Raw genomic sequence first — 10449 nt, 5'->3', positions numbered from 1 at the left:
CAAAATGGTTCTTCAAATTATTGAGATCTCATGAATGTTTTCTATAAATTCAGATAAAGGTCCCCCTATTCATAAGTTTCTCAGAGTAGATAAAATGTCATTTTCTCTTTACAGATGAAAGGATTTAGACTTAATAACCAATTATAACTTTTAAAGATGATTAATAATGTGATTTATTAAATATAGAAAATTAAAATGGAAAAGTCATCTCAATTGTAGATGAATTCAATAATACTAATAATTATAATTAAGCTAACCTCCATTATAACATATTTGATAATCTAAATCTGATTGGGAATCCAATAATAAATTTATTTTAACAGGTACTAAAATCAGAGCTTCTTCTCTCTGTCTCTTCCTTGTGGGCATTTCTTGATCTTTCAGAATTCAGACCATGGCCATGGAGATTCTTGTATCCTTAGTGTTGCTGATTCTGGGTATTTGTATTCTCATCATAATTCACATCATCATAGTTGGACGAGTTTTCAGGGGAGATTCAGATATCATCTCCTCCTCCGAAACAGCAGCTCATAGAACCAACAACAGAAGGAGAAGAAGACCAAGCATGGCCATAGATGACATCAAGAAACTGCCCTCTTTTGAGTTCAAGCTCGAGGAAGAAGAAGAAAACGGCGCTGCCATTAATGGTTTGATGGAATGTGCAGTGTGTTTAGAGACTTTCAAAATGCTAGAGATTTGCAGGCTGTTGCCTCTCTGCAAGCATATGTTTCATCTCCAGTGTATTGACTTATGGCTTGCGAAAACCGCAGCTTGTCCCATCTGCAGGACTGATGTTGGGTTAGGCGATCCAATCGAAGTTGGAGATGGGTTGACCTAATGATAATCGTGTCGTGTCCAAGAGATTTGACTCCATGATGATTTGCAAGTTGAATTGAAATAGGAGATTAGTTAGATATATCCTAAATTAAGGAATCTAGCTCATCTCTTATTTGTGTGAAGAATAAGTGTATAAAGTTGAACATTATAAATCAATTCAGATTCATTCAATATAGTTAAAAAAACACTATGAGAGATGATCAAAACTGCATTATTCTTCTTTTCCCAATTTAGTATCAGAGATTAAGGAAAGGGATAACTCGCATGGAGAATAAGGAAGTATCCAAAGCCTTAAGAACTGAACATGAAATCTTTACTTAATTAAGCAAGATTTGTTCCATTTGAACTACTCATATGGTTAGTATAAACCCTAATTTATAAGGGTAACAAACATTGGGTGGATACCAGTTCTTGCAACTTTGTCACCAGTCTTATGGTTCAACTATAACAATGCAACTTTCTAAAAGCCAATCTAGCCTCCGAGAGCTAAAATTGATTTTTCGATTTTTTCGTACCATGCAGCCAAGAAACTACTTATTATGATATTATCCAATACATCATAATTTGAGATTAAATTGTTGATATACTTATCAAGGGTCTCTCCATCTCATTGATTTGTTCGTGTCTAGGACAAGGCTACGATTTATGTTTCACTCTTGATAGGGCGATGTTAAAGATAATCAATTCTAAAGTCAAGCCACCATCGTTAGGAGTCAGTTTCACTAGGCCTTCCACAGCCTCCATGCAGCTAGATCGTCATCAGCCTCCAAGATTAGTTTACATGTTGCAATAAAATAGGAGACTAGTTAGAAATCTTAAGCATTCAAACTTATCTCTTATTTTCTAAAAACCTACAAAGTAGCAAAAGATCAAGATCTTCTATATCATTCTTTTCATCATCTCATTTGCAATTTTCAATTTGCATTCAATCAGTAGCAAACACAGGCAAGTCCAAAAGATCGAAAGAATATTCATGTGAAAGCTTGTCGCTGATATAAACAAAGTTACAAGCTTAACAGGGTTGAATCGAACAATTGCAGGTAAGATTTTCTGATTCATTGGAATGATGACTGCCAACAAGTAAAGATTGAAGTAAAATTACTTAAAGAGGGATGATCTGTTCTGTGACATTAGAATAATAATCTTTTGAAGTAGTATTCATGGATGCAATACACAACCCATGAGGTAGAAAAAAGTAAATAGCCAAAAACACTATCACCCCAAGATCGGCTTCTTCTCCCACAGCAGGCCGACGAGGTTTCGCTAAGTAAATCTGGCTTGCACACCACAAGCAATAGAGACTTGCTACTATCCCAATCAAACGAAAACTCTCATTTGATTGTTTCAAATAAATCGATTGACCCAATCTCACCCTGTCACGTTTAAAGATCCAAATCAAGCCGGTTTATCCATGAATAGGAATTACAAGGAAAGAAGAGAAAATTAAAGACCTGTTGATGTATATGAAACCACAGATCAAGCAGGTGCATAATAGACCTACGACCATAACTGCATCAGGGTTGATTTGGGCAGTTCCATTCCACCAGCCAGTACTCAATATCCAAGTATACATTGTAGAATGACCATTTTCCTTATAAAAAACCAAATGGAGAAGATAAACATCAAGTCATTTTGACATTGTTGGATCAAAAACACGATCTTGATTGTTACCCTGTTACCTCAAACAAGTGATCTAGAAAAAAGTGAGATAAAGAACCAGCCGATATCAGAAATAAGCACTGTTTCCTTGTAAGCGGCGCCTGCAGCCATGATAGACCAAAATTAGATAAGTAAAAACACAAAACCCATCTCAAATTTTGATCATTTTCACTCCCAATTTCCGACTTGTCTCATCATCTTCAAATTGATCTAAAACAAATCTTACATAATTGAAACGCTTACCGGAGAGAAGGAATCAAGAAACCCTTTTTGGAGAAGAAATTTGGAGAGGCGGGCATAGAAAAGGGATAAAGGGAAGCCAAGGATCAAGATAAAGAAGAAGGGATCGTGGATGAAATGTTCGACCAATGAAGCGAAGTGCTTGCCGAAGCCTAGGGTGGAAGATAACCACTCGGAGAAAGATCCTAGATCGGGGCCGAAGAAGGCGTTGACGGCGTATACAAGGCAGTGGTGCGGACTAAACCGGCCGGTTGATACTCTTGACAGAGCTTGGCCGGTGGCCAGTGCGTACATCATGTGCGGACCCGGTCCCGGCATTATTCGCGTTAGCTTGCCTACCTGCCTGTCCGCCCGGCCGTCTGATACAGGTCAATAATGAACTTCTCCTACTACACTAGTTGTAATAAAATTTGACTATTTTTTTTTTTAATTTGATTAATTTTTACTATATTTTATTTATTTTAGGGAGATAGTAGGAGTAAGATAGATGTGAGTCTTCTATCGAAAAATTTGTTTTATGGAATTTTAGTATGTCATCATTTAGAATGATATTAGTATGATATGAATAACATATTCATATATTCATATTGATCCTGTTAATATTTAGATATACAGATATTTCATTAGAAAGTAATGGAAGAGAAAATAACATGACATACTGAAAAAATAAAAATTTGTGTGGAAGGAATGAAAAGAGAATATATATATTTTTTTTATATATTTTTAACCAATCAAATAGATCACAGTTATTCACTCTCTTATCCTATTCCAAATTTTCTCTAGTTATCATTTCTCTATCAATAATATTATTGTACCGTTCATATAAAAAAAAAATTATTTAAGATAAAAGAATATGCAAAGTAAGTTATAAGAGAGAAAATAAATGTATCTAATGAGTTGAGTCTCTCTAATATGTCTAATATGTTAAGAGAAAGGAGATGAATTTGGTAAAATTAGATAGAGAAATAAATATATTGAGAGTTTTTTTTTTAAAATATCTGTCTTCTTACTTATTACCAGTAGACTTTAATTTTAAATTTGTTTGCAATATATAATAAAATAAATCTGCTAAGATTAGAGATAAAATAAATATTTTGAGAGTTACAAATTTAAATTTAGTCTAAAAAGGAAATCAATTTAATAAGACTTATTAAGTTTGGAAGAAACTTTATATTGAAAGTGTAAATCTCATTAATTTGTAATATACAATATTTTAAAGACTTTATCTAATGTTATTTATGTTTGATTAATGATTTTTAAATGTAATTCTAAGAAAAAAAATGTATTTATAAATCGCTAAGAAATCTTTTAGAGAAATTTTATAATGTTTTAGGACATCTAATTCTTTTTGTTTAAAGTTATTTTTTTTTAAAATGTAATCGTATGATTAATGGATAGGATATTAGTTGTTTATATTTTTATTATTTTATTAAATTATGACACACTTATTGTTTTTAAATTAAAAAAATATGACATAAACAATAATAATAATTTATATTTTAAAATAAATATAATATAGTAAAAAAATTAAAATATAAATAAAGAGAAAACAATGGTTAAGTTTGAATTTGGTTGAATATGATTTTAAGAAAAAAATATTTTAAATTTTAAGATATCAAATATTACGGATTCAATTTTTACTTAAAACAACTTAAATTGAATCTTAATATCATTGTTAAGTAACCATATCTTGATGTAACGTATTGATTTAGGAAGTACAATAACTCAGGACGGGAGAATCTATCATTTTAAACAACCCTTAACGAATCTCTTTCATGGTGCTTTGCTATCATCCATAAATTGGCTCGGTCAAGATTATGACAACAAACATTTCTGTATATCATGACAAAAATAAGGAATTGATGAGAAATCCTAACATGAAATTAAGAGAACATGGAATAAGAATAACTGACTTCAGTTAGTAGTCTAGCTATAGTTTCAAATCGGGACATGAACTATATTGATATTGAGATTTTTGTCTTGACTTGGACATTTTGAAGAACCTCAATTTAAAAAAATAGTTTTCTTTCTATTTTTAATATTATTTTTTTTTAAGCTGTAATACTTTCTAACCTTCTTTTGATATTGTATTTTATTTAAATTGGGGAAATTAATGTTATAATTTGACTTGTATTTGATTAATCTTTTCTCATACAAAAAACCATGAGCATGCACATTATGGACGAACACAAAAATTTTCATTTTTCAAAACTTATATACAAATTGAATAATATGTATACGAGCTTATTCACTAATGATAATTTTGATATTTCAGGCAACCTTCATCATAATTTTGACTTTGCAAATAAAACTAACAGTTGCAAAATTATCTTTGCAAAATTAAATGACTGAATTTTTTATTATTGTGTGATTAAATATGACTGGATTTAGCGCACACATATATAATTAGTATCACATTATAACACTAATTCAATATTAGGGTTGAATAAATGCAAAATTAATAACAAATTTTAACAATAAGCCGACTTAAATAATAAGTAGCAAAATACCGTGCGTTTGCACGAAGTTAAGTTAACACATATATTAACTAAAAAAACATGAAAAATAAAATTAAAAAACAAAAAAGAAAAATTAAATTTTCTGTTTTTTTTTTTCGTCTTAATAAATCTTCGTTCGGCGAACAGTCACTAAATGCTTGTAGTTGCTACATAAATCTACCATTCAAATGGATTCCTTTGTGTTATTTTTTGAAATTCTAATATAAATAGATATTATAATAGTTAGTTTAAGTTATAAACATAAAAAAAATATAAGATGAAATAATAAGTAGAATGAATATCGATAATTGGACAATATTTTTTATTACATTTTTTTAAGGTTGTAAAGATCGTAATTGGACACAACACAAGGAATCATAAGTTCTAATTTCTCAAAATTTATGACTAAAAATATCATTTAAAAGTCCTACCAATTTGAGACTATAAATATCAAACAAAACTCTTATTCATAGTGTCGATTCAATCAAAACTTATCCAAATTAAATTACAGAGATTAATAAATACGATTGAAATCATCATCCGATAAGAATTTAGTGGTTCTACACATTCAAACAATAAAATTAATGTTCAAAATTTCTCTTTTTATTTTCTTGCAGATAATTTTATTTTAAATGGAATAGATAAAAAATAATAGAATATAAAAAATATAATATCAAAAGGCTAAGAGTTTGATAACATTCTTAATAAATATCTTATTATTTCAATTTCAAATTACTAAAATATATAATTGTGACAAGAAAAATAAATAAATTTATTATCAAATGTAAAGACAAATACATATATAAATACCAAAATAATGTAGATATTGAACAACCAGGCATATAACATTAAAGTTAAAATATGTCAAAAAAAAAATAATAATAAAGTTAATAATAATAATAATAAAAATAAAGTATCCATTGTTTATGAATTTACTTGTACCACCTAACAATTTTTTTGTTGGTGTCGAAATGCTTATAATCCAATTTCCATAATATTTGCATTAATTTGTTTTATTTGATATTAATTATTTGGATAAATTATTAATATATATGAATTTAAGGTTGTAATAATATTTAATATCCGGTAATTTTATTTCCATTAATTAGTTATAAATTAGAATGAAACTGAATGATTTATTTTATGGATTGGAGGTTATAATAATATTTATTATCAATAGTGAATATATTTAACGTGAGTATATTTTTTTACAATTTAAATCTCCTAAATAATTTTCATAATTAATATTAATATTTAATGCAAATCTCAAATATATCTGTAAGGGTTTGTTTTATTTGATGTTAATTATTTGGATAAATTATTAATATATATGAATTGAAGGTTGTAATAATATTTATTATCCGTTAATTTTATTTCTATTAATTAGATATAAATTAGAATGAAACTGAATGATTTATTTTATGAATGAGAGGTTATAATAATATTTATTATCGGTTAGTGAACATATTCAATATAAGTATATTTTTTTACAATTTAAATCTCCTAAATAATTTTCATAATTATATTAATATTTAATGTAAATCTCAATAATTATAGATGACTTTTTAGATGAGGAAGGTTTATTTGATTTGAATTTATTTATAAATAATCAAATTATTTAGATAAAATATTTAATAAAAAAATATTAATATATATATAGATGGAAGGTTATATTTATTGAGTTTATTTTTAAAATAACATTTATTTTTATAAAAATAGGAGTATCAAAAACTAAAATATACCATAAAAATAGAAGTTGCACAATAAAATTAAATTCATAAAACACATTATTATTTCATTAAAATTAGGAGTATTAAACAAAATACTTGATCTTTTAATTATTCCAAGTTAGTGTATACATATGAAGATACAAATCTAGAGCTAAACACAATTATTTCAAAATTAAAGTATTTTAAGTAAACAAACATTCAGAAGTACAATAGCTTGCATCCAGAATATATAAGTATATTTTTTTATCATAAAATTCGTTTGTAAAAAGATTTTTTAATTTTTCTATTACATTAATTCCTGATTTTGTTTGATTATTTCAGGTATTTTCAACCATTGTAGGCCATTATACTTCTAGATGCAAGTTATTGTACTTATGAATGTTTGTTTACTTAAAATACTTTAATTTTGAAATAATTGTGTTTAGCTCTAGATTTGTATCTTCATATGTATACACTAACTTGGAATAATTAAAGATCAAGTATTTTGTGTAATACTTCTAATTTTAATGAAATAATAATGTGTTTTACGAATTTAATTTTATTGTGCAACTTCTATTTTATGGTGTATTTTAGTTTTTGATACTCCTATTTTTATAAAAATAAATATTAGTAAAAATAAACTCAATAAATATAACCTACCATCTATATATATTAATATTTTTTTATTAAATATTTCATCTAAATAATTTGATTATTTATAAATAAATTCAAATCAAATAAATCCTTCTCATCTAAAATTCATCTATAATTATTGAGATTTACATTAAATATTAATATTAATTATGAAACTATTTAAGAGATTTAAATTGTAAAAAAATATACTTACATTGAATATGTTCACTAACGGATAATAAATATTATTATAACCTCCCATCCATAAAATAAATCATTCAGTTTCATTATAATTTATAACTAATTAATAGAAATAAAATTAACGGATAATAAATATTATTATAATGGCTAAAAATACCTGAAATAAACCAAATAAAATTAAGAATTAATGTAATAGAAAAATTAAAAAATCTTTTTACAAACAAATTTTATGATAAAATGATCTAAATTTCACTAACTTACCAATGCTCACACCTCCAGGCATGATAACACGATTATCACCAAAAACAACTTTGCATAATCATGATAGCACCATTATCGCCAAAACCTAATAAAAATCAAAGTTATTTAATCTTGAATCCAATGAACCCATCATCTCCATCAAAACATCAATTAAAATATTAAAAATCAACTATTAAAGTGATGACTAAAAGTACTTGAAACCAACCAAATAAATTGGGAATTATTATTATATATATATATATATATATATATATATATATATATATATATATATATATATAACAAAGTAAGACTTAAAGAGAGATGAAACATAATAGAGAAGAAAAGTTATATTTCAAGAACTAATAAAAATATATGATAAAAAGTTTAGATTTGAGCTCAAGAGTTCATACCACATTACACAAATATGGATCTTCTTTGAAATAACTGAAAGCCTCGTTCTCCCTATGAAAAGGACAACATTACGTCAACAAAAACTCAAGAAAAAAATATGCATTGCATCAATAACAATTAAATACCTTTCAGAATATGTATAATCACAACTCTCTATAACAAATAAAGACCTAAGGGGAGACGATTTCTGATTTCCTGATGAGAATGAAAGAATATATATATATATAAGAAAGAGAAAATACATATGATGATGATGTGAATCATTTTGGAGAGAGCATGATTAATATATATATATAATAGTTTAGAAGAGAATTCATTAGGTTTATTTTAAAAATAATTAATAAATATATATATATATATATATATATATATATATATATATATATATATATATATATATATATATATAAAAGAGTAACCTACATAAAATAATTAATTATGAAATTTCGTTAATAGAATTGATGAAAAAATATATAAAATTTTTATATATTATTAGTGTGAATATATATATATATATATGATAAGAGATAGAAAAACAATTAATTAATAAAGATAAATGAAGAGAGAAAAATATATATATATATATATATATATATATTTATATATATATATATATATATATATATATATATATATTTCTATATATATATATTTCATATATATATATATATATATATATATATATTTATATATATATATATATATATTATTATGACGATTATTATATATTTCTATATATATATAGAAGAAAGATAAAATATTATGACGTTGATGTGAATCATTTTGGAGAGAGCGTATACTTCAAACATTTTAAATTAAACGTGATTATATATATATATATTAATTAGATATTGTTAGATAAAATTAGACCGGTTCACATAAACCTAACTTAAATAAATATTCCATGCAGGAACAAGGAACCGGACCGGACAAACAAAATAACCGGCTAAAGAAAACTAGCCGGTCAAGTCATTAAACCGACCAGGAACACTTGAAACATGACCTCACAAAGAAAGGATCGGCCAAAGCTTAAAACCGGAAACATCAGACAGCCGACCAGCCACAAGGCAGAGGAATAACCGGAAGAAGTCCGGTTATATCACCCATACCGGAAGCCATCCGGTTAAGTCTAATGACCGACCAATACAAGAAGACAATTCGGGTATCTGTTGCGAATGATACCTAAGGAACAGACTGAACACTTCCATATTCATACAAGTCTGAGGAAAGTCTGCAGGCTGCTGAAGACAGTCCTACAGGATCTTTCCATTTCGGGATAAGTCAGAAAGGAGATCTTCCAAGTACAGACAACTGTCTAACAGACAGTGTCTACATTGAGTAAAAGACAAACCTAGCAGGTTTGTCTTACATACCGGAAGAACAGACTGCCAGGTCTGAGGTTGACCGTCAGGTCTGAAAAGATGACCGCAGGGTCTGAATCACTAAATCACTGAACCTCTGCACCCCTGCTCAGCCAATCAGATTCAAGGTAGTGAAATATGACCGTTGACATATTTCACCTATAAAAGGGGCAGTTGAAGAAGAGTAAAGGTGTGACACAAGGGATAAGCGACATACAGTGAGACAAGTGAGAAATTCTAAGAGCATTTACTCTACAAGTGATAAGACTGTGTTGTTCTAAGAAAGCCTAAGTGAAAAAGTTAAAGTGTGTGTTTTACAATTTCGGTGTAAATTGTAAGGGTGTCATCGAGCAGGAAATAAGTCTCGATCGAATTGTACTTGTATTCCTTAGTGAATATCCTTCTCGCGGTTTCGAGAGGAAGGGGTGACGTAGGAGTTTTATCTCCGAACATCCATAAAATCTGTTTTGTCATTTACTTTCTGCCGGTTCCATTATCTAACCGATCCGTACCACTATAACCGACTTAACTCTATCCAAGCCGAATCACCAGGTTACCGAAACCGACCCATCAATTTCTAAACCCTCATCATCCGAAACCGGTTCTGCCTATTATACAAGTGTGCCGCTTCAACCTGAAAGCAAACCTCTTCCGCGC

General features: G+C 27.8%; 2 protein-coding genes across 2 annotated transcripts; one reads left to right on the top strand and one right to left on the bottom strand.

Moving 5' to 3' along the window:
- The first annotated feature begins 394 nt into the window (after window positions 1–394).
- Window positions 395–838, top strand: LOC124930122 (RING-H2 finger protein ATL39-like). The gene has a single exon (XM_047470483.1). The coding sequence runs from the start codon at window positions 395–397 to the stop codon at window positions 836–838; it is 444 nt and encodes a 147-aa protein (XP_047326439.1).
- Window positions 839–1908: 1070 nt separating this feature from the next.
- LOC124930886 lies at window positions 1909–3117 on the bottom strand. Its single transcript, XM_047471257.1, has 4 exons — window positions 2740–3117; window positions 2517–2597; window positions 2289–2428; window positions 1909–2210 (listed from the first exon to the last, which is right to left on the bottom strand). Exons 1-4 carry the CDS (start codon window positions 3052–3054, stop codon window positions 1940–1942), a joined length of 807 nt encoding a protein of 268 aa, XP_047327213.1. The 5' UTR covers window positions 3055–3117; the 3' UTR covers window positions 1909–1939.
- Between the last annotated feature and the right edge of the window lie 7332 nt (window positions 3118–10449).

The sequence above is a fragment of the Impatiens glandulifera genome, chromosome 3, assembly GCF_907164915.1.
Source record: "Impatiens glandulifera chromosome 3, dImpGla2.1, whole genome shotgun sequence".
Classification (NCBI taxonomy): domain Eukaryota; kingdom Viridiplantae; phylum Streptophyta; class Magnoliopsida; order Ericales; family Balsaminaceae; genus Impatiens; species Impatiens glandulifera.
The sequence above is the reverse complement of the archived record's forward strand: the minus strand, read 5'-3'. Positions and strand labels throughout refer to the sequence as shown.

Coding starts and splice junctions, on each gene's coding strand:
- LOC124930122 (XM_047470483.1), top strand. CDS start 395: ATGGCCATGGAGATTCTTGTATCCTTAGTGTTGCTGATTCTGGGTATT.
- LOC124930886 (XM_047471257.1), bottom strand. CDS start 3,054: ATGCCGGGACCGGGTCCGCACATGATGTACGCACTGGCCACCGGCCAA. Junction 2,598..2,739: donor TTCTTGATTCCTTCTCTCCG/GTAAGCGTTTCA, acceptor TCATGGCTGCAG/GCGCCGCTTACAAGGAAACA. Junction 2,429..2,516: donor TTCTAGATCACTTGTTTGAG/GTAACAGGGTAA, acceptor GTTTTTTATAAG/GAAAATGGTCATTCTACAAT.